The following is a 25,732-nucleotide window of genomic DNA, read 5'->3' on the forward strand; positions in this document are numbered from 1 at the left end:
TTTATTTTTGTTCTGAAATGTTTGCTAAGACGTTAGCTCGCGAATATTCCTTAATCAAATGGTATTAGAGGAATTAAATTGTCTAAAGCTTTCGTTACATACTTCATGATAATTGAAAATTTTAATTGAAAGCTTATAGAATCGTTGGTAGGCATAAGAGCAACAAATTTCTGGTAATGAATCGGATCTATAAATTGCCAAATGTTGTACACCGCCATTGGTGACGCGTGTAACGCGTATTACCCCGCAACACCTGCCGAGATTATTCAATCATTAAATTTCGAGAGTGAAATGGAGATAAAAATAACAGATTAAAAAGAGCGAATCAGCAACGTTTGCAATTCGGATTCAGAAGATATTCTGACAGCATAGATTCTGGCATTGGCCGCGCAGCGGTGGCACGTACGGTACGTAGAAGAAGACGATCAGAGCTAGAAAATATTAGTAGTAATACTAAAAGGATATAGGAGTGATGGGAATCTCACCATTTTCGACGCACACAGATGGATATGAGATGTGATAGCGTTGATATCGCAACATTTTTTAGGAGTTACGGAACGGCTGCGCGACTCGCGTAAATCGACAATCAGATTAATTGTCTAAAGCTAGAATAAACAAATGCAATTCCATTTATCGATGTGCATACATAAAGTCTCGATTTCAGGCGAAAGAAAATGCGGGACGATTTACGAGAGACCAGCCAGAAGGATGGGTCTGGTAGGATAAACGACAATCAAAACCATCATATCTCTGTGTGATGTCATGTGACACAGATGTAAAGTGGTAGACGATGCTTTTTAGCATCAATACACCAGATTGTATGTTAGCATCATCATTTGCACCAGAGGTCTTGCTTTTGTACAAGTCGAACAGGATGTCTTCGTGTTCCCCATGACTGGACATCGCGCGCGAGCACATCGCTGCTGGCATTTCCAAGGAGGGAGATAGCTGCTGGACAAGTTTAATTATCGTTTACCAAATAATTCGAACAAGTCGCGCGAGGAGACGTGGCCGGCCTATTCGTGGTCTACTGAAAACTCACATAGCATGGTCAATGCGTATTCTTAGTGTACTGTTTCGTGAGTGTGCCATTAACCAGTGATTTATTGCTCTGCCAGATTTGTGCTATGCCAACAATTTTCTTGCTCTCTTTTTCATGAACATAAATTTCTTGAAAAACAGAATGCAAACAAATTTTACATAAAGAGTCAGATTGTGGGAACATTGTATATTCTTGATTTCGTTTTTCATTTTGAAATTTGAGTATTTAGTTATTCCTTGGAGAGATGAATGTGATATTCTTAAATGCAAAAACTACAAAACTAATTGTTTAATGTTTATTGAAATCGTAAGCAATGCAAGCAATAAATCCTAGCTAATGATTTTCACATAACTGTGTATATAGTATATGATGCCCTAATGAAAAGACTATCTACACAGAAACTTACAATTGTTTCAGGATACCGAACAGCAACATTGAAGATTAAAAATTCATCTTCATTGTAAGGACGGCCGAATTGCTCCTGGGACTTGAATCTAGCCTCTTCATCGTTCATCACCTAGAAACAAATGTATCATTTAATTTTTATTTGTTAATAATATAGAAAGATATTTTTTAGATTTTATACATACAGCGATTTCCGTAATACTTGTAAAGGCAGGTTGATCAACAATATCTTGTGTATCCATAGAAAGACTATCGTCTACACAGTCGCCCCCAAACTGTTGCAATTCTAAGGAATTGTGTCTAACTAGATTTACAGGTGTCATCTGTAACATAAACATCAAATATGATTTAAAATAAAATACTAAGAAAAAACTTAATTACACAATATTTGTTACTAATATATTTATATGTTAAAAATAAATACTTTATTATTTTCCTTCAAAATTTTAAAATGTGAAAAAAAGAGAAATAGTAAAGTGAATAGAAATACAAAATGGCTAAAATTATAATATACCTTAATATGAACTTTTCTATTTTGAAGCCGATTTTTCCAGAGTTTAATAGGATTGTTAAATAGTTTAAATTGTATCACAGTTTCATCTGTTAACCAGCCTCGTTCAATTTTGTAATAATTATTGTGATAGCCAAATTTATCAGGCTCTGGCAATATGTCATTATCAAAATTGCTTGATGCTATAAAGTAAAAAATATTTGATTATATACATAATTAATGATTCAAATTAATATATTTTTGTTACATATAAATTATAAAAAAAAAAATTTATACATACTATTTTTTCTAATTAACCTTGGTGTCATATGAGTTTCCCATCTGCGGATAATCAGAGTTTTAGCTGAGTTTTTAGTGCCATTTGATTGACAGATGACAGCTATAAAATATCGGAATTCGATATTAGCGTCGACGGGAAGAGCAACCGTTTGCGAGAATATTCGGCCTTCTCTGAAAATTTTATTTAATCCAAATATTAGATATTTATCACACAATTGTAACATTTCTTATTTAAATTACAGAACATAATTGGTTGCTTTTAGCAGCATTGATACAATGTTCAATATAAACTTTTGCAAAGAGAAAAAAAGAAAGATTAAAATTTGGCAGGAAAAGAGATTTAATTTTCGCAATTAGAAGAAATAATGCCTCCTCACAGCATATATATACTTACTCTTTTTCGCCAACAAATATGCTGTCAGCTGCATTGCTTTCACACCCATCATCGTTATAAAAATCCCCACTGCAATTATTGTCAAACAATGTAGGGGACTCTCTGCGACTACTATGCTCCTGTGACATTAGGACAGCCTGGTTGTGATTCCAAGCACCCAATTCAGGTAGATTTCCAACCACATAAACAACTTCATTTTTTTCCAGGTTGGGCACCTTTACATTTAAAGCAATTTATAATTACTAAATACAAGTCAAATGTATTTCTGTCTTCTTTTTCTTTTACTTGGAGATATTTAAAGATATAATAAAGCAGAAATTACAGCGTTTGTAAATTACCTGGACTCTAAAAATCCAGTCTCTCTTAGATCCTTTCATATCGGTGCTTTGTGCGGCCGCCACTTCGATGATGCTAGATTCACGTGGCGCCTGATATCCACCTTGTTTTTTCACTCTGAAAACCATTATCATTATATGATATATCATATTCTCTTTTTAAGATCTTATTTCTTCAATTTAAAAAAATAAGTTTTGATATTGATAAAATTCAAAATTGAGATTATTAATTTCACTGTAAGATTTATTGTAAGCTATTCCAATAATTTGGTTATCAATCCTCAAATATTAAACATTAATATTAAACTTTTGTAACATATTCCTGCGGCATTGTTCATTCAGTTGTTTGTTCTAATCACTTTCATGCAATTATTTAAACTTAGATTAAACATATCATCTTGTGGAGAATTTGACAAAAATAGAAAAAGTTTGAATGCAAAAATATTTTTCTCAATTATTAACTTAATGTCAATATAAGTTTTTATAGCAATAAAAAATAAGATTGTTATTTTATAATCTCTCACTTTTATAGATAACTCTATCTTTTTATTAATTACTAAAACTAATTGTATATTGTACATTAAAGCAAATGTTAACATTAGTCGTAAACAAGTCTATCAATTTTAAAAGTAATACTCAGAAATGAATTCTTTCTAAGAATTATCTTCATAAAATTTCTCTCTCTCTCTCTCTCACGATATAAATTTCCATATTAAATATATCAGCATATATACAACTGAATACGTAAACATTTTATGATGAGTCATTTAGATTACTATATATCTCATTTCAGACTTTCTTCTTCTTGTACAGATTCTACTGATACATGCTTTATAAATTAAGCAGCCAAAACAATGCTACGTATAAATAATTATATGTAGCTAAGTGTATTTTAAGAGAGGACAAAGGTATTACATTTATAAAAAGATGAGAGACTACAAATAGCATGTTGACATATTTCCAAAATATTCTAAAATATTAATCGTGATTTTTAGAATATATTTCGCAGAAGCTGCAAATTCGTTTTACTTCTCCTAAAATATTATTCGTGACTTAGAATATATATATATATATAAAAATGTTTCACAGAAGCTTTCAGAGAGAGAACAAAGATGTTACATTTATAAAACGATCCGAGACCATAAATAGCGCGTCAATATATATTTCTAAAATATTATTCCTGACTTTTAGAATATGTTCCGCTGAAACTGCGAATTCGCTTTGTTTCTCCTACCCATCGTGGGGGGGAGAAAAATGTCATTGACACATCGTCGCACGCACTGACGTGGCTGTGTCATCGACAGCATCGTTTTTGCAACACGATATGTATGTACATACATACCGTCCTAACGATCAACGTAGTAACTCTTTATACGCATAGCGCAGATCGATGCTGATGTTTCGACATTTTCAGCACGCGACGGCATGCGACTATGTGCAAATACATACAAAAGACGAATAATTCGATCGCACGATAGCGAACGATGCGGAGAGAGTCGCGAAAACGTGATAAATTAATAGAGAGTACACAGAGCGAAACGTCAAAATTTTTTTTCTCAAACAAGCACGTTCTTTCGTGACCTTGGGAATTTTTCACTCTTCGAAAGAGTGATGGCGAGTAGCAACGTTGATAAACAGCGTTCTGTAATTTCGCAATGAACTTCAAGCTTCGCAGAACTGAACTTTCGACTGTCGGCGAGATGAAGGATCTCGCACTTTCACTCGTGGAAAGTACTCTTTGAGAGCGACTCTCGACGTTTGTCTCTTTCGCGGATTTAAGATATAAATCCTCGGGATCTAATAAGACTTCCTTTCCCTTTTCCCCTCACTGAACATTCTCTTCTCTAATCGCGAACGAAGCTATAATACTTACGACGTGGTGTCCTGACTCGGATGACTCCGTTCCAAGAATTTCTCAGAGTCTACCGTTCTCAGACAATCCTCGCCGTCCGGCGACTCGCGTTATTTAATGATCGACTGCGATGATCGTTCCAAATTCTTCGCGGGACTCGACATAATCGCGACTGTAACTTTCGCGCCTTGACGTAACGAATACGGCAGAGCGCGTGCACGCATTGACACAACGAAAATGCGCTGCGATGGCGACGCGCGACGCGCGACGCTACAAGCGACAATTCGGTCAGCTTGTCCATAGACAAATTACTGCATATAGAGGGGCGTGCCTCGGGATACTTTTCTCTCTGCGCCAAAATTGATTGCATCAATGCACCGCTAGAGTGCGCTTTAATAAATCGGGACACTCGGGACACGTTTGTCAAAAATAAAATTGAAAAATAAAAATAACAGCTCGCACAATATTAAATCGATCATTCAAAATATGATTGTATTTTTTAATTATATCGGTACGTTTATTTATGTTTGCGTGACAAATACTCTGAATCATATTCTCGGCAGTACACAATCAATATTTATGACAAATATTCATAAATATTTTTTACTATTTATTTTTTGAAATATTATATAAATATTTTATACATATTTTGTATACATTAAGAGAAGAAATTATAAAAATTTTATTTGATATATTATATAGACTAAATGTTTTATATAATATTTATATAAATAAAGAAAAAACAAATATTTAAAAAAATATTTTGTAAATATTTTTCAATATTTTTATAAATATTTTTATAATATTGATAAAGTCTTTATAATATGTTAAATCTAAAATCACAAAAATATTTATAAAACATTTATCAAAATATATATAAAATATTCAAATAGTTATTAAAAATATTTTATACATGTTTTATAAATATTGTGTACCATATCTGGGTCGATGAATTAGGAGAGACAAAGATTTCTTTGTTTTTTGATATTTTAAATCGTGAATTTTTTAACGATTGATTAAATATTGCGTAAACTGTTATTTTTATGTCATCTTTGTTCTCTTTTATAAGTGTCAAATATTCCACATTGAAAACTCAGATTAAATCTAAATTGTGATGTAGTGCGACATCTAAGTATGATGCGCTCGATGACTGTATAAACAGTTTAGATTCAAAGTGGATACGTGAGGAAGACGGTAAATAAAATCACGAGCATCAACGTATATAGATATAAGAAATAAAATCAGATACAAAAGTAAGACATATATTATTGCATACGTTAATAAAAGTGCGTTCAAACAACAGAGAAAGATGTAAAAAGTATCGAAGGATATTTGAATAATTCGATATAAGCGTCTATCTAGATGCGCGTTGCTTGGCAATTTCGAGATTTCGACAGAAAAAAAACGCGCGAAATCAATCTCGAAATTATACTCAATTCTAATTCGCATAGCAAGAGCTAATGTCGACAGGAAAGCATTCGTTACTAAAAATTGCATATATATTAAGTGGCAGGGGAGAGAGAGCTATGATAAGAGCCGCTGCGTAATTCGAATAGCAAAATACAGTCGATGCATGCGGTCGACGATCAGCGATATCGAACGTGTAATACTATACGAGTTATTTCACGTATCTCTTTTTTCACTTCGAAATGCAGATTGCGCAGTTCTAATTACGATTGTAATTTTATTTCAATCCATATTTATACGAATACTTTACATTTAGCGTTTAATATGGATATCCGATTTTCAGATCCATGGACTACAAAATTACATAATTTTCCTTGGACTTCCTTTCTTGCTGACGCAACTGCCCGCCTTGTTGCCGACACATGTAAGTGAAAAATAAATTTACTTGGGAAATAAAAATGAGAAACGACAGCGAGATATATGAATACTTCTCAGCTTTTATCTGAAACTCTGCTAAGTATTTGATGTTCACATAAATAAGCGCTGAAATAATAAATTTAACGCGCTCTCTACACATAGGTCTCTCTTTCCTCAAACAAAGAGAAAAAGAAACATTTTTAGCGATACGTGAATAAATAGTATACGCAATAAGCGATCACTATAGTCGGTGTATTTGATATGTAAATAAAAATTGGAATGAATAATACGTTGAACGCGTGAAAAATGCTTAACCAAAGTTCATTTATCATACGTAGCCTGACGTCACGAGCAGTTCATAAAAGGTTCTAAAATCATAAGTGCCGGATGAGAAATAAAATCGAAGCGAGATATAGCTATAAAAGTAATACACATGTGCGTATTACGAGAGAGGGGATTTTAATCAAAAGTGACATGAAGGAGAGACATGATGTTAGAGATGATACGGTGAATTTTTCACGAAACAATTTTCCGGAAAGATTAGAAATTCTAGCGGGAATTTCCCTGCTATATGCTGACAATCAACTGAGAGAGTTTTAAAACTTTTTGTAAGAACTTTTTATAAGAAATACTAATATTAAAATGCATTTGCAAATAATATTGAAAAAGGAAATAAAAATATTTTTATTTATCTTAGTACATATATCATATGGCATGTCTACTTTAAATATCTTGATTTGAATATATTTATAAGAAATATTTATAATATTTATAATATAGTATTATATTATGAATAATAATAAATAAATGAGATTTTTTTTTTCTTATAAAATTTCTGGGATATGAATATATATATATATAAATTTATTATGAGGACAAATTTAAAGATCAGAGATGTCGGGGAATATCTACATATTTTTTATCGATATTCAAGAAAATTTCTGGAATATCTTTAAATTCTATGAATATTAATTAATATCTGAAATGTTTATTTATGTCACAGTTGAAATTAATATTTGAAGCATGATTTTTAACGCGTTTTTTATATTAACTGCATGAAAATTCTAACAAATCGATTTTTCGTAAGTCATCATTATTTTCGTCATGTTCTTACGATATGATGTTCACATAACGTCATTATCAATTTATCACGATTGATTACGTTGGCCGTTTAAGATAGCGTGACGATTTATTACAATTCACGGATTATCATGACATCTAATAACACTTCATGCACTATCGTGCTTATGTGTATGGGTTTTATGTCAAGAGTTATTAGATTAATTGCAAAGACGTTTGACAAAATCATATATTTTTTGCAATTACTACTAACGAGTTATAAAAATACGTCAGATATTTCGTAATTTCAATTCCGGTAATTTGATACAGCAAGTAAACATGTTTAATTATCACGCAATGTTAAATATTTTTTATAATAAAACACTGTTAATTATCACGCAATGAGCTAATTAAAAACTTGAATATATATGTATTTGCAAGATATCTCTATTCTCTAATAAAAGAAAAATTTTAAATATATTCTGAATTTATCGGTGTTTTCTACATTAAAACAAAAAGCTTGCTCAAATTAATATTAAAATTAATTAAAATATATATACATAAAAATGACTCTTAAAAAGAACTGTCTAAAAATTTCGATAATATTGAAGCCTTGAGAATATAATTAAGAAACAAGTTTCTACTTTATCGAAGAAGGCTCTCTTATTTGAAATTATTTATAACGTAATGGAAAAATACTGAGATTTCTGATGTATTTTTAGTTCTACCCAACTGCATTATATTCGTCGAAATGTCAACGAGAAAAACATTGATACGTGTTTTATATTTTGTTTGCTATTTATACAATTAGCAAGAAGTGAAGTTTCTTGTGAAGTCATAATAAGTGCCAAAATGCTTTGGTTATTTCGGCATTTTGACCAGATCTGTTATCGGAAAACACGTTTTCATTACATCATGTGTTTTCTAGAATTAAATATTTTTATTTAGCGTCTTCGTGACTATATGTATTGTGTATAACTAATGTAAAATATTATATTATATTCATGCAAATATATATATATATATATATATATATATTATATTATATTTATAAAATATATTATATTATAATATATATTCATGCAAACTGGATTTTAATACGGCTTATTATATCTATTTGGTTTAGTCCTTCCACATTTTTATTAAGTAGCTCTGTTGCATCAAACTATTATTAAATTATTAAAAAGTATTATCCTGCCTTTCTCTCTACTAAATAATTTTAAACTTTAAAATCTTGGAAATTAAAAATTACAATATAAATTGCGACAACGTAATATCCGCGCCTGTAAAATTTTTTTCCCTCTTGTATTGTTTAATTACATCCTAATATTAAATTACTGTTATTTTGCGTTAATCGGAATATGAAAATTTTAATATATAAAAATTCCAGGAGAATGTCTCTCATTGTCAGCTATGATAAAATTCAAACAAATTGTTATATCACAATTGTAGCTGACATGAAAAAGTAGTGTAAAAATTGCGAAGACCATAAATCTTGTCCAAAAATTCGGAGATCCTTAACGATCTTTTCATTGTTACACGAATTTTTTTTCCGCTCCCTGCAGCTTTGACATGCCTGTGAGAATTTACAATACCTTTTATTATTTAGTCAACCATAAACTTGTTTTTTCACGCTTTATAATCTTTTTGACATAATAGAAAAATCTTTCCTTTTTTTTAGAAAAAATTTGTTTCTTCTTTTCTTAGCAAAAATATTTTCTATAGAAATGATAGAAAAATGTATTCTAATTCTTTTAGGTTGATAACTTTTTTCTTTTAGCTAGCTTGATCTTTTCAACATTTTCTTTACGTTCATCATGCTGTGATGGGCGTGAGAAAACGTGAGTAAATAAATAATGTTGCTTAAAAAGACCGAAAAGTGTGTAAAATTGTGTAAAAAAATATTTACATAATCGAGAAAAAATTGTGATTTTCTATTTTGAATATTAAATTTTTTATTGACATGTTCGATAATTTTGCTATTTCTTTATAATTTTCAAAATATAATATTATTTATTTATCGATAAAAAGAATCGTTTGCGATTCTGAATTCTTTCCCGATTTGAATTTGAATTTATATTTTTAAATTTATTCTACAGGCCATTCCATATTTCATTTTATAGTATTATTTTATGTTATATAATAATTATATATTATATAGAAATGTATTTTTTATAAAAATTGAAAGAAATTTGCAACAACATCGGGAAAACTATAATTTAATTGGATTAGTAGTATAAAATATAGTGGATTATATATTGGAGTGGTAGTAAAAAATCTAATATTTTATCTTATCTTCTTTAATCGTATCTTATTGTTAGAAAACAATTAAATCTTTATCTATAAACACACATATTTGCTTTATGTACATAAATTCAATTAATAATTTATCGTATTAATTAAACTGATAATTTATTTTTATATTTTAGTTAAATTGATAATTTATATATATATATATATATATATATATATATATATATATATTATAAAAAATTTATTTTTAGATAAATAATTATTTGTTAAAGTACAGTATACATATATGTATATATATGTGTGTGTAAGTGATTAGATAAATATTGTTTTATCAAATAAAATACGATTAAAAGAGAGAACGTTAATATTTTTTGGTTCCAAGATATATTCAGAAATAATGTAGGTCTCGAATCAGAATATGACTGCCATTTAAAATATTGAATTATATAAATCTCGAATCTATTTTTGCACGATATATTTCGACTATATATTAAGCAAATATTTAAAAAAAAAAGATGAGTAAAAATATTTATTGATTTATTCTATCCAATTGTATCTCGTAATGAAGAGAAAATATGATTTGTGCCAAGATTTCAGAAACGTCATTCGTGTCGTTATCGCGGCTGTCATATGACGCGCGATTGGGAAAGTTGTTTATGACGAATTTAACTGCGGTCTATCTTCCCGTCACCCTCGTGAGTGTTCAAAGTCTATCGACCAAGAAATTTGTTCGCTCTTTAAATGCCTTATTTATGATACGTCATACTGATCGTTCGAAATATATTTACATACTAACGTGACATACTAACTGACGCGATAAACTCTTTTTTGTGCCAATATTTCGTGCAATTTTAAATGGATTCTTTTTTTTTTTACAAGATTTTATATACTTTTAAATATAATTTTAAATATGATTTTATATACTTTTAAATATAAAAGACTAAGGATACTTATAATACGTTTTTCTGTTTAAAAATATAAAATATGCTTGAAAGTGATTTCTAAATTTTTATTCTAGAAAAATTTTTATTCTACATATTTTGGATATAGAATTGAAAAAATGACGATATTCTTGGAACTCTATAAAAATTTATAAGTAGTCTTTTTCAATTGATTGAGGCTTACGTATAAATAATATGTTAGAACCTTGACTTTATATGAGCGCTTTTTATCGCATTAAAATTAGTTTAATACTATATAAGTATTAACAATTTAATATTTTCTTTAATATCATTTTATTAAAATATTTATTATAAATATAAAAATATTTTATCATAATATTTTATTATAAAAAATATGGTTGTAATAATAAATTAATGCAATTTGTCTTTATGCAATAACTTATATAAGAGTATTCACGTGCATTGCAATATGTACAATAATAAAAAAAAATTAGATGCACAATATAATTAACATAATTTATATAGATATACAAAAATAATTTATACATATAAAAAGTATATAAAAATATACAAAAATAATTTATGCAGAAATATAAAGAAGTGTGTCGCGAGTAAAATGCAATTTTTCGAGCACTAATATCTCGACTTGCGTTTTTCTCAGGCATCAATATTTTCTCTGTTCAAGCCACTCGTTTAATACGCTGTCATTTTTTCGTTACTCACCTGCAAAAATAATTTCTCACACGTGCTAACTTCCGGTAGGTTGCATCGTGCACTGGTCCACGACACTATCGATCATCGCCACCTTTTCGATTGCGTCAATATTGACGAACAAGTTTTTATTTTCCGGGAACGGGTTTGTTTCAATCAACCGGTTTGATTTCCGCTACAAGGAAAGGCGCAAATGTTAAATAAATAAAAAAAAGAGCGAGAAAATAATCGATCGAACATACGTTCCGACGCGCGCGAATGCTCGAGAGCTACTAGCTTCACATTCGCATTTCGCGTTAGGCAGGTACTTGGCCGCAACTTGGGTTTCCCTTCTCTTCGATTACCCGTTATATACACGAGCGATGATGTCGACAGAGTTGTACGCAGAAATAAGTCGCACTCCCCTATATATGCAGGGTTATAGGTATATCTTACACAATCGTAATGTCGCTATGTTAAGTTATTAGTACTTTGGCGATAAAATTTTATTATTAAGAATATTGAAATATCAGAAAATATTGATATATCGAAAAAAATGAAAAAAAAATCTGTCATTACGATATCTTAAGACTATTGTCAATACTTTGACAGTATCATCAAAATATTTAATTGTTTAAAAATTTCACTTTCTCTTTTTTTTCCACTGTTTATCTTCCTAATTTGGCTTTTAAGATATGTTGATGAGTTTATTAGAGCAATATAATTAAAAAATTCTATTTTATAATCTGCGCTATGTTTTCGTAATGCGTTTTGTCTCTCAACTTTAGCGTTACAATTAGCGCTTATCAGGACACAAGTCCGCCTTATCCTTTCTTTGTACATTCCGCCTGTGCGACAATTGTCGACATAAACGATATTTTCTATCGTATATTCTGTCGCATACTCATTTGCATTATCAATTATATCAGCATTTCCTTGAAAATTTAAAATATTAAATATAAAAATAATAATATTATTCTCGTACAGTTGTATTTTTAAAGATGTCGACATGGAGACATAACATATGAATCATTTTCTTTTTTCTTGGTCATGTTTAATTATCATTATGGTCATTAACTGAACATTACTCATTACAATTTGCAAAACTTTGCATTAAAAATTAATAAAGAGCATACGTTTGTTATTATTTCCAGGTTCAGTTAAATAAATTAGTAAGTGCTGTAAAAAAATAATAAAAAATTAGGCAAAAGTATAAATTAATTAAATTATGTTACGTTTTAAAATTTTTTGTCTCGGTTCTTTAAAGAAAATTTGTGGCAAAATAACAATAAATTATTATTTTAAAATTATTGAAAAATCATTTTTACTATTATTCAGAATGATTCTTACTAACAATATCAAGATAGGATAGTATTTTACATCTTAATAATGAAGAGAGTCGCGTATATAAAAATAGACCACAATTTATCATGCATAATTTCAGTTGTCTATAGCAGCAAATAAATTGGCGCATTTCAAAGTGATAAAAAAAAACTGCTTATCGTGCTCTCGGTGGACTCGTTCGAGAAAAAGCAGGTGCTGAATCAGTAAGATTAGTCTCCGTTACGTGCATTATAGAAGTTATATATTATATCTTATTTTTATATTTTTAATGTGTGAAAAGAAAATGTGAATTTTTCATAAAAATTAAAACGGGCAAGAACATTATTTTTTGCTACAAGTTTTTATATACGTTAAAATATCGTTAAAATATATGGCTTAATTTTTTGGTTTTTAATTCTCTATTATTAAATAATCGATTATCCGCTTATTTTTTTTTTAATATATATATTTCGGTATACATAAATATCCCCTCTTCTCTCCTTCCTTGTAAATCAAATTTTTGTCTCTAATCTCCAATTAGAGACTAATTATGGGACATAAGATCTTGTAATATTTTTCTTTCTAATTTTCTTAAATTTTATAATAATTTTTTGATTCTTTAATTTTCTCTCTTAAATATTATGCCATATTAAATGACATTTTTACAGAAAGAAAGTAAACTCTTTAAGCTCTTCAAGCAGTACTCTCTTTTTTTTTCTCTTCTTATCATTTTGTACATTTTATCTGGAACAAATTTTCTTATAAACAAAGGCAAAAGGTCTTGTCTTATTTAATCTGTCTGGCCGTCTGGCTTCTTATCACGACTCGGATAGAAAAATTCGATATCGGCGTATAACGCGCTACAAATGAAACATAACAACTGTCAAGGTCGACGGGAAGAAATTAATCGACGGATAGACAGTCGCGACCAAACGTGTCTCGAAAATATTATCGTCTATTGACTTTATACTCAGCGCGATCGAGTCACGGAAGGAAGCGATTACACGATTGTGCAGACGCACAAGTATAGACGGGAAGTCGAATTAGAATATAATCATGATATGATGTTTAAGATTAATCAGTAGATACATGTTAGTTTTATCTCTCACGAATTACTCTACCTTTTTTTTTTAATAAATTCTTTTTCTGAACTTAGTTTCTCTTCGCAATTTTGGATGAATATGATCGTTTTTTGAAATTTTAGAAAAGAGAAGAGAAAAATGAGAGAGAAATTACATTGCACACGCGGTTGAAAAATAGATCTCGATTAGACAACAAAAACGATAAAAAGTAAAATTGACGAGGAATAAATAAAATTGTGACATTATTTTTGCCTTTTCTCGATGTGCACGTATATTTTTGAAATATTCGAAGAATATTAAATATTTGAAATTTTAAGCGCACAATTTTTGTAAAACAACACATATAAAAACGTTGAATATTCTCGTTAAATGCTGAATACGCCGCTATTTGCAACGTACAATTCATTTGTTCTGCGTTAACAACGGGTGATTGCGTGTCATAATTTATTTGGTCCAGCCTCAGGTACAATTTTTTTACAATTTTACATAATGACCCGGAGAATGTATGTACCGACAGCAGCGTTTGGTATATGGAATATTTAATTTATTACATATTTGTGTATATATTCTTTTTATAAAAACACGTTGTTTATAAAATTTAATTTATATACATATATACATATATGTGTGTGTGTGTGTGTATGTATGTATATATATCAAGTATCAGATATAATCAATTTTAAAGGATTTTGCTATTTTATATTATGCTAATTTTTTATGGTAAATTTTATTTAAAACTATAAAAATGTTATTTAGCTGTTTTTTTAACTAACTCTGTCTTTAAACTTGAAGAATATTCTCATTTAGATAAATATATATATTAAATCTGTTATTGGAACATACTTTTTCCGGGACACACTTTACATTACGTTAAAAAATACAAAAATATCTTTATATTATAGTTATAAAAAATAATTTCTTTGTATGATTTTTTCTCGTAATCAAAGAGCATAATTCCGATCAAAGAAAAAAATGAAATGCGTGTGATTAAACGAGACGCCTGAATGGTAGAGACATGAAAAAATAATGAACTCATTTCGGAAGCATGCTCTTGGATCGTTTTTTTTGTAACGCAATTACATTTTTTCTCATAATGTATAATATTTATGATCAATCTGCTGTTATTCTTTGATTTTTTGATTTCTGTTATTCGTTATTCGCTCTTCTGTTATTAAATAAAAGTTTTTATAAATGTGTTAAATATTGTTTATTAAAAATCGAAAAAAATTATGAGAAATTTTAATTTATCAACTCTTATAATATTAGGTTTGTGAAAAATTTTACATCTCTCTCTATAAAATGAAAAATGTAAGATAATTGACTTAAATATCGGAGACTAATTTTTTTACAATTTAACGGTTTTTCGTATAATAAAAATATCAATCAATATTTTAATCAATTCAATATAACATTTCACACAAAATAAATTATCTCACAAATGAGATGACACGATTCATTAGAGCAACTTTATATATTATAAGCCGCGATATCGACTCGTGGTGCGCACGTATTGTTGCAATATTGAAAGCGCGAGATCGTCCGGCACATTACGTTCATTAATATCACGTATTTCTCGGCATTCATCGACAACTTATCGTAAAAAAATGTTACACAGCATACGAATATATTGTACATTATACTTGTAGGCGTAAAATATAAAAGAGAATCTCCTATATGTACAAAATATAATTCTAAAATTTTATGAAAAAAGAGATAAAACACGTGATAAAAAAATATGGAAGAACGAATTAGGATTTATGAAATAACGCAAAACAACGTAAAAGGAAATTCACACGAGAAATGGACAATGTCAAAAAGAAAGAGAAAAAGAAAATGTCAAATTAAAAATTGTGAACGAATTTTCTTCAATCTCTTAATTTTACTTGGCCTATTCTCTGTGGAGTCTTTTCGCGTACATTGTAAAGTTGTTCCGCGATAACGTAGCATCTTTCGCGTATCTACCGTTATAAAAGAATAAAGCGGGCTTTGTATAACGTAAAGGAGCGCGCGGGTCTCTTTATTTACACGGGATTTGGTTGCGGTAGATTACAAAGTTACGGTATAAATCCTGCTGTCTCTCGTTGCACGTTGGTTGCACGAAGAATCTTGCGGCTTGTTGTTACCGCGTCATTGTTATCAGTACGATCGATATCAATGCGATTGTGCGCGTTTGCGCTTGACGACGTTCCGTTCCGTCTCGCTGTATTCTATTAATTACGCCTTCCAATGTGATAATTAGACTACGGAGCTGCAATTACTTCGCGCCGTCGCGTCATGAGATAAATTACTCCCGGTTATTGAATTGTTCGCCGGAATTAATCTGTAATCTTGTGATTTTCAAACAAATGGCTTTACGTCGTCAAGTTGTCAAATCCCAATTAAATATACAATATTTAATATACAATGAAATAACAATAACATGAAAGTTTCTCTCTTTTCGGAGTAGAATTCCCATAATTTTATAAACAGGACACATTCTTTTAATTTCGCATTCGTTCTTTCGCATCTCCATCTTATTTCTTTCGGTGTCCTTTTCTTGTTTCGTCCTCTCTCTCTCTCTCTCAGTATCCTCGTTTACATTATAGTTCGGTAGTGGCCACCCCCCAATATTGCTGCATCCTCGTGGCATCCTGCTCGAGCGAGTCCATGCCGCCTCTCTCCTGGATGACGGCGAAGTCGTATTCCAGATTATAAGGCATCAGCCTTTGCAGGCTGCCGAAATAGGCGGCATTCGGTCCACCATTCAGCAATCTTCGTCCGCTGCCGAAACGGACGACTGGCGGTCGCGATAGCGTAGGATTGAAAGATCTCGCGCTGCCGAATCTCTTTGACAGGAAAGGCAAGTTGCCACCGCTCAGCTGCGGCGTCGATCTCGCCTGCCGCAACGGCGCCTTCGTCAGCGTGTCAAGTTCCTTGTCAAATAACAGCTGGGTGTTTTGTTCGAGCATGTACTCCCAACAACGAAACTGCTCCTCGCTCAGAACACCGGATCTTTCCGAGACGGCGTCCTCCTGGGTAGGTATGCACGGTGATACCTAAGAGAGGGAGAATATATGTACGAGGGGAAAATCATTAAGTATGTCACAAATGATTATCGAAAAAAATTCTGCTAACATAAGTCACTAGAGTCACAAATGGATGTGGGTTAGCTGCAAATGGAATAAATTAGTTTTTGATTGTGGCAGTGATTATTGACACAACTTGATGACAGTTCACACAGCAGAATATTTTTTAATAATCATTTTTAATATATTTAATGATTATAGTGGGGATTCATATTTTTTTTTACATTTACATTCCTTATAATCATACTCTCGCATATTTTATGGATCAACATTTCTTCTTCAATATTTGCTATTTCGATAGAAAGAATCGCGACTTTTACATTACATTTCTCCGCTATGTTCGCCGCATATCGATGTATTTTTCTATAAAGTTTTCGAGAGCAGATTAATGGAGAGATTCGAGAGGTTTACCTTTCGCGTCTCTTGCATAAGAACACTCTGGTGAGCTTTGTTCGTCGCTCTGGAAGCCGCGCTTCCTGTCCACATTCTTCCTGATGGATGACGAGACTTGAAAGTACTGTCGCTAGCTTGATCGGACTGCCCGCTCGGCGAACTGCGATCGTCTCTGTAGGGAGGGCTTTCGTTCTCTTGTGTTGATTTAGAATTTTTAAAGTATCTTCCGGAACCTCCGTGAACTTTATTGGATCTACAATGAAAAAGATATATTTTATTATAATTTTTATCGAGAGAAATAAAATCTTAAAATTTTTTTTTTGTGAAAGTTATATATAGTAAAATTAGATTTTTTCCTAATGAAATAGAAAGAAATGTAGAAATTTTTGATAAAGAAGCAAGTTTTTGATCTCAAAAACTTTAACCTTGCAAAAAATATTGCTATCGATTCTTTTCAACTAATTATAATATTTATTATAATAAATTATAATATTTATTAACTAATTATAATATTATAATTAATTAATATATCTATTACATAGCTTTTCGAGATATAAATACTTATTTAGAGATATAAATAATTATTTACAAATATTTAAACATATAATAAAAATTATAAAATTGAAGATACAAATATTCTGTTTAGTTGCATATTTTATATACTCGTACATTTTAACGCTGCATAAATTCGCGACATATCGATCGGTTTGCCCGCCATCAAGCTTTTTATATAATGACATGTTTGCGTCATCTTGTTTTTACTCTTACCTGTTCACTATGTTCTTCAACACGCCATTAAGATAATAGCCCTCGCTTGCGTGACAACAGCAAGCTGTCGGAGGTTTGTGAGGCGCCGGCGGCACGCAACAAGGGCAGGAACATGCGCCGTCGCCGGTTTGACCTCTATTTTTGCCAACAACGTGTCTGAGCTCGCGCATCAGCTGATCCATGTCACCTGGGCTCGGCCCGGCCAATCTCACGACAATGACGCTCAGATTGTCCTCGGCGCCGTAGGCTTGCGCCAGATCTTGCAGCCTCTTCGCGGCTAAAACGGGACTGGCCTCGGCTCTGGCCTCCCTCACGGCCTCCTGGATACTCAGGACTTCCCATAATCTCCGATTAGCGACTATAACAAATTCGTCGTCGTCCTCCAGCGTTGCTTCCTCGTACGTCGGATCAGGCACGACTAGCGGGAACATGGCAGCGTTCCCTAACTGATTTTTGACCGACTCTCTAGCTTTCTTAGACGCGAGGGTCAAGGGACCGGCCGCTCGACAGAGAACGGCTTTCGCTTCCCCGGAGGATGCCACTTTCAGAGAGTACTTGATCGAAGATTTTGGGTATCCCTGCTGTGATGGTAGTTTCACTACATGGATGAGAGTCGCGTCTACGCCATACTTCTGACCCTTCTCTCTGAGCTCTCTATGTGCCGATAACAAGGTGTATTTCAAGTACTCCTTCGATGTCTCCCGTATCGTTCGCTCCTCCAACAATAGGCGCGGAATCATTTCTTGAAGGGTACTGGGTGTTTCCTGATTCGAACCGCCGTCAAAGATGCCAAACAGACCTTCGACGTTACAGAAGGACGGCATTCGTACTTGAGAAATGTATAGCCTGCGTGCAAATATAAAATTTAAATCTCTAGTAAAATAATACGCGTATTGTTCGTATTCTGCGGGAGGCAATTAAATTTTTTTCATAGAAATGAATTAATCCTCTGAATAACAAAAATAATATGGAATGGAATAGCAAAAATAAAGCAGATAACTAAATAAATAAAATATATTTAAAATTAATATTATTTTCTATTTATCTACAGTTTTTTTATAATTTATCAATCTTTTTTTGCGGAGGAAAACATAATATGTTAGATATAATAATATTATGTATCAGATATACTTTTCGCGAGAGCCCGCAGTTTCCGAGAAGCCTAACCGCCATGGTTGCTCGGCATTCTTCTCAGCCACGACAATTTCCTGTTGATGCGGATGAGACGGCAAACTGGGCCTGTTTTGTCCAGATACATCCACCAGAGATATCGGCCTCTGGGATCTATATACTTGGAATTGTCGTGGGTCCACGTGCAGTCGGGAGTTGCAGGATATATCGAGAAACTGCAATTGCGGTGGCACTAACGTGGCAAGATTTACTCTATCTAGTTGATTGTGCGCAAGATCCAACACCTGGATGAGACGATAAAATCATATTTTGCGTTTGTTATCTATTTACTCGTATCATTAACATTTTTGTATTTCTCATACTTATTTCAATTGAATTATATTTTATTAAAATTTGTTTATTAAATATTATTTACGCGTTTTCCTATATTATAAACGAATACTTTGCAAGTATTACATTTTTACGAAATATATTCCGCCGAATAAGAATTATATGTATCAATATATTTTCTCATACATATAATTCTTAAGAATATTATGTATCAATAATTATTATTTAAGTAAATAAAAATTATTTTATTTAAAACATGGCGTAATAAAAATTGGAGACTGTAATGTAGAGAGAAAATATGGCTTCATAATTGATATATTCAAAAGTTTTAAAAATTGCGCGCATTTTTTCGATTATTACGTATAATTTAATTAGATTCTTTGTTCTTTTATGCATTTTTTAATTATAATTTAGACCTTTACATAAAAACTGTACGCTTAAAGAGATAATTATTACAGTCTTTTGCTTTCTAGGCCATCTCCGTATAAATACGAAGGCTTAGCATCTTAATAGACTCAATAAACGCTTTTCTTATATATATATCTTTTCCGCTTAAGTAAGAGGAGAATGTGTAACAGTTGCTTAAATTTGTATCTCGCAATTTCAGCCTTGGTGTTTCGTTTATCTTACATACATTGCAAATTGCTCGACACGACTAACATTTGCGCGCGTGTTGTAGACCTCTCTCACCTTCAAGGACGCCGTTTTACCGAAGGTGGGGCACGTTAACAGCCGATTAGAATGCACGCGCAGCACGCGCAAGTGTTGCAGATTAGCCACGTTATCTGGAAGATACTGCAATCTGTTTCCGGACAGCACCAATTCTTCTAGGTCGCGCCACGCAGCTATACAGCTGAAAGATTTTTTGTATTAGTTTTAACTAATTAAATAGCTTTAAATATTATTTTAAATATTATTTAAATATTATTAATATGCAATATACTCGCGATAAAATTCGGGGTTCTTATCTTATTTTAATCTTATTTTTAATTTCATATAATTTCATTAAGAAAAATAATAATCGATAATTAATATAAATAAAGTTATTCGAAGGAGAGGAAAAATGATAGTTTACTGAAAATTGAATTTTTTATCACACATTTTGTATCTCGTATCTTGACATGGAATTAGATCGATGTTTTTCCCTTCGCATAAAATAGGTATACGCTCACCTTTCCGGTAACGTGTCCAGGGTGTTGTAAGCAATATGAAGAATTCTCAGAGACGTGAACTTTGCGAGAGCATCTAGGGCGGTATCGGTCAGGCAATTCGCCGTGACGTATAATTTCTCCAATGTGTGCGATCCCCGATGGCACCTGCCGGCTTCCTCGCGATACGGTAGTTCGGAGAGCCGATTGTTGGAGAGGTTCAAAACTTTCATCCTGGAAAGGAGTTGGTAAGTGCAAAGCGTAAAGTCTTGGTCACAGTTTACGACGAAGGGAACGATGATAAGTTTACTTTGGATAAGTTAGTAGTAAATATAATTTGCTAACACGATACATATGTTGTAAACTTTAATTTCTTCTTAAGATCGATTCTCTTCAAATTTATACTGCATACATTTCTTCATCATTATTGCATATAAAGGAGGAATGCAATATTATTATTATTTTGATAGATGCGAGTGCATTTATAACAGCGAGGAAGATTGATGTCTTACTTTTCAGTATTGGTGAAGAAGCTAGTCGGTAGCGTTGTTAACATATTGCCCTGAAGAGTCAAATGAACGATGTTCAATGGCCTTCTGGGCGGTGGTAGGGCTTGTAATCGGTTGTGAGGCAAATGAAGAACTTCCAGTCTCGATGGCTGTGACAGCAGTCTATCCGGTAGGGCCGTTAGTGCATTGTGTGACGCGAAAAGTACGCGGAGTGCTGGCAATTCCGTCATCCATTCCGGCAATGCGTCTAAATTGTTGCTGAAAATGTATACAATTTTTACGTAAGACAAAAATTAACGAAATAATAAAAGATAAATATATCAAGTGATAATTTTTTATTAAATAATGATAATTTATTACTAAATAATTCGCTAAAATATATTTGAATAAATGCTAAATAAATTTTCTTCAGAAATTTTCCTACTTTTAACAATAAATATAAAACATAACAATCAACTTTCAAACATATAAAAAAAATATACATTTAAATAAAATTAATATGCATTATAATAATATATATTATACATTTACTTACTACGAAACATCCAAATGCTCCAGATTAGTTGGCACAGGTTCGACGGTTAGCTTTTTCAGTTCTGTAAAAATAGCATTTTACTTTATTATTTATTTTAATCTAATTCGTTTAATTCTATTCTTTTTTTTTTGTTATTTTTAAATACCGATTTAACTGTCTTAAAAACGCACATAAAAGTTTGTACTCACTATTATTTCCAGCGATGAGTGATACGAGATTTCGGCCGCAAAGAGTTAATTCTGTTAGATGATTTCGAGCACAGCGAACGCTTCTTAATTCTTGCAGGGCGCTAATGTCCAATTTTTCAATACTATTTTCGCTGACATCCAGATGCGTCAGATTCTTCATGTGTTGCGAATAGAAAAAAAATAATAGAGTCGCGGCATAATTTTCTGATTTTATTTTTTTCTCAAAAAGACGCTTGTTAATTAGCAGATTTCGAAAAAAAAAAGAATTTCAAGAAATAGAAAAGTAAAAAGGAGGAGTTTCGTCTAGCATAGATGAACTTACGCCATAATTTCCCAAGATTATATTTCCCTTCAGTTGATTGTTTCTCAGATTGATCTTGTGTAAATTGTTATGCATTGCCTTCTCCTCTTTGTAAGGTTTTCCATGATCTGTCTTTGACAGAACTTCCTGCGAATTATTATACAAGGATAAATAATATTCATCTAAAAAATTTGAAAGATTTAAGAATCGAGACTTCCAGAATTTAAAATATAAAAAAAAAATTACGAGAAATGTATTTACAAATTTTAAGTAATTTAAAGTTTATAAAGTTGACAAAGTTAATTAACAAAAAACATTTTCTCAGAAATATCGCAAAAGTTATCTTCCTCTTTTAAATTTCTCTGATCGGCGCGCATTTATAAAGGCGCCTTATGGCCATTAGGCCCTAAGCCCTGAGTCGAAATAAATGCTGATTATTATTTTTGGATACGGCCGATAGATGTCCACCGAATAGAAACGTTTCTCGTAAGTGAAATTCGATTGTTTGGGTATATAAGGACTGCTATGAGGTCGACTTGTCATTCTGGTTTCCCTTCAACGCACGAATAAATCTTTCGCCTTTTACTAAAGATTTCCGTGGAGGGGAACACTTACTGAATTTTAAAAATTTTTTGATAGTACCCAACGAAAGTTGGGTCATAAAATAATATAAAATTAATTTACATAGGAAATATTACTTTAACAATAATATTCTTGTACAGTAAATGTATAAAAAATAAGAAATTTTAACGCTTACATAGAGAAAATTTATCGTATATAATTTATTTTTGATATAACTTATACAGAGAAATGTTCTCAATATTTAGAAGTCTCTGTATTAACCTTTATTTATCCTTATTTATAATTAATCGGTGTTTATGTTGCAAAATTCGGAATACTTTTCATATTCACGTGAGATTAAATTGAAAAAGTTGTGTCTAACTAAATTTATAAATTATATACATATATAAAGATTAATGAATCAATAATTATAATATTAATAATGCTTTTGTGCTAATTAATTTTATATAATATAAATTATATAATTTATTAATATTCCATGAATATGAGAAAATTAAAATACGTTAACTTTTAATCAAAATTTTCCAGAATTTTCTTTATTTTAAAAGCAAAGCGTATTACGGGCGAAACATGTATGCTTGCGTATGTTTGGCATTTATAAGAAGACAATAATTGAATGATAGACATACGTGCGAATAGTTGAGTTGAACTGCGGTCAAGGTCTAATATAGAACGGATCGATAAAAAATGCTTAGAATTTATGGATTTAATGTTACCAGAGGTTCTTTCGTTTTATCGCGTTCACTATAATTTAACAAAGTATTAAGCTCACTTTAGCTAATAAGCTAATTTAGCTTTATAATTAACGACAAAATTCGAATAGAGAATTTATAATTTTATGTGTCTTAATGTGTATCTGTATTGATTTTTCGCAAACATTTTTGATATCACGCGGCCCATGAATTTATATAAATAGAATCTTGAAGTTCTTTCTGATATTTTCGAATTCTTTCACGATTTATAGGTACTTAATATAAAACGAGATTTAAAAATGCTATAAATATTGTAAATTTATTATTAACTTTATTTGTTAGATAATATACAAAATACTTTGACATACCGTCAGAGCGAGAGCTCGCATGTTGAAAAAGCACGGTGCAGCGCTGAGTAAATTTCCGACAATGGAAATATTCCTCAGGTTTTTCAATCGTGTCACTTCATTGGGTACATCTTTGATGCCATTACGGTCAAGAATCAGCTCTTTCAGACTGCAACAATCATTATGTTTAATGAACAAAAATTTTATTCTAAAAAGATTAACAAAATATGTGTTATTTTAAAAATATAAATGTTCAAAAAATTAATTTCTATTAGAAAGAGCGAGAAAGAAAGAAAGAGAGAGAGAAAGTCTAAGAAGGTTCAAACAGCTTTGTAAATTAATGTTACAGAAAAAATTTTTTTTCTAATATTGAAACAAGTTAATATAATTCTCTCTCTCTCTCTCTCTCTCTCTCTCTATATATATATATATATATATATATATATATATATATATATATATATATATGAGATAATATTTTTAATACTTAAATATTTTGCATTTTTTTCTCTACTCTATTGTATTCAAATATTTCTGAAATAAAAATTTATCAAAAAAAAATACGGGTTATCAAGAAAAATTTATCAAGATATGAAAATTTGATAACATTGACTTATATAACGTAAAATCATGAGAAAAATTTATTAATTAGTTTATTATTTTTAATATGCAGATAAAATTTATTTTCAATGAACAGATAAAATTTTAATCATTTAGCTTCAGAACTTTTTGACCATATTTAATTAAAATATTAATGAAAGAGAAATTTATGTGTTTCTCGCAAAAGAGATTGTTCGCAAATTGTAATTTTTACGGCGTAGCGTAGCGGTGTAACTTTTCGCAAAGCTTCGGACACGCGAATCGGTGAACCTAAACGAGCGAGCCGCCCACAGGATGTGCACTTGAGTAGAAAGTTTCGAATTATAGTGAAAACTTCGTTGCAGTAAGCATCTGTGTCGTCGGACTAACTTTCGATTTTTGCCATCGAAGTAATAACGATTCTATTAATAAACGCAGCAAAGTATAATTTGGCAAAAAATTTGAAATTTTTATTACTTCGTTAAAATGTACACATTATTTTTTTTTATTTATAAATTCATCAATCAGCTGATAATTGATTATTTTTTCAACGACGATGTAAGCTAATAGCTCTTAAGCCATAGATTATTAAAAAAATTAGAGATGTTTTACTAACAAGTTTCCGAAATCTTTGATAATGTAAGAAAGTAAGAAAGTAAACAATTAAAGACTGATATTTTATACTTTTAGACTTTTAAACTTTTTTCCAATTATAAAGCATTTCTAAAAGATATATAAATTGCGTGTTACGATAAATAGCTCGAAAAATAATTATGATATAACAGGAATATATATAATTATTAATTATTAATAAATACAGAGAGTAGAGCTGAAATAAAATTATGTGAATTATGACAGATCGAAAATAAATGTGGCGTTTAAAGTGTTAGCGATATTTATTTTACAATCCTTTATCGCCTCATTTTAAAACGCGCACTTGTCACTTCTCACCTGTCTTGCCATTTCTCGTTACTTTGTTGCTGCGTACACGCTCTATTGTAAAAGGTAATGTTAAGTTATCTAGAGTATTTTTTTAAAAATAATTGTTATTATAAGATGATATCGTTGATCGTATGAAACTCGTTTACATATTTTATGTATCTGATTTTTACAAATGTATTTTTTTTTTAATTTGTAAAGCTTTATCGTTGCTTTAATGATGTATCACACATGCAACTCGTAGAGGAATATTTAAACATTTTTGAAACTTCTC

General features: G+C 30.9%; 2 protein-coding genes and 1 non-coding gene across 5 annotated transcripts in view; 1 reads left to right on the plus strand and 2 right to left on the minus strand.

The window, feature by feature from the left end:
• LOC126857447 (glycerophosphocholine phosphodiesterase GPCPD1-like) overlaps positions 1-11,933 on the minus strand; it is a 20,950-nt gene extending 9,017 nt beyond the window's left edge. The window contains exons 1-8 of one of the 2 annotated variants that reach the window (XM_050606894.1): positions 11,810-11,933; positions 11,580-11,742; positions 2,970-3,084; positions 2,632-2,846; positions 2,239-2,408; positions 1,962-2,140; positions 1,633-1,770; positions 1,449-1,559 (exon numbers count right to left, since the gene is read on the minus strand). In XM_050606894.1, the coding sequence (XP_050462851.1) occupies positions 1,449-1,559; positions 1,633-1,770; positions 1,962-2,140; positions 2,239-2,408; positions 2,632-2,846; positions 2,970-3,008 (852 nt within the window). In that variant the 5' untranslated portion in view covers positions 3,009-3,084; positions 11,580-11,742; positions 11,810-11,933. Of the gene's footprint in view, positions 1-1,448; positions 1,560-1,632; positions 1,771-1,961; positions 2,141-2,238; positions 2,409-2,631; positions 2,847-2,969; positions 3,085-4,839; positions 5,093-11,579; positions 11,743-11,809 lie in introns of those variants that run through there. The other variant, XM_050606885.1, reaches the window with a different exon arrangement.
• A 2,322-nt stretch (positions 11,934-14,255) lies between these two features.
• LOC126857408 (PH domain leucine-rich repeat-containing protein phosphatase 2) overlaps positions 14,256-25,732 on the minus strand; it is a 61,296-nt gene continuing 49,819 nt past the window's right edge. The window contains exons 7-17 of one of the 2 annotated variants that reach the window (XM_050606803.1): positions 23,962-24,109; positions 22,341-22,466; positions 22,019-22,172; positions 21,831-21,891; positions 21,299-21,553; positions 20,811-21,020; positions 20,329-20,491; positions 19,309-19,592; positions 18,178-19,023; positions 17,428-17,662; positions 14,256-16,986 (exon numbers count right to left, since the gene is read on the minus strand). In XM_050606803.1, the coding sequence (XP_050462760.1) occupies positions 16,531-16,986; positions 17,428-17,662; positions 18,178-19,023; positions 19,309-19,592; positions 20,329-20,491; positions 20,811-21,020; positions 21,299-21,553; positions 21,831-21,891; positions 22,019-22,172; positions 22,341-22,466; positions 23,962-24,109 (2,938 nt within the window). In that variant the 3' untranslated portion in view covers positions 14,256-16,530. The remainder of the gene's footprint in view (positions 16,987-17,427; positions 17,663-18,177; positions 19,024-19,308; positions 19,593-20,328; positions 20,492-20,810; positions 21,021-21,298; positions 21,554-21,830; positions 21,892-22,018; positions 22,173-22,340; positions 22,467-23,961; positions 24,110-25,732) is intronic. The other variant, XM_050606812.1, reaches the window with a different exon arrangement.
• LOC126859192 (U5 spliceosomal RNA) lies at positions 22,859-22,978 on the plus strand. The gene has a single exon (XR_007688773.1). It is a non-coding gene; the product is annotated as a U5 spliceosomal RNA (small nuclear RNA).

Source organism: Cataglyphis hispanica, chromosome 2 (genome assembly GCF_021464435.1).
Source record: "Cataglyphis hispanica isolate Lineage 1 chromosome 2, ULB_Chis1_1.0, whole genome shotgun sequence".
Taxonomy (NCBI): domain Eukaryota; kingdom Metazoa; phylum Arthropoda; class Insecta; order Hymenoptera; family Formicidae; genus Cataglyphis; species Cataglyphis hispanica.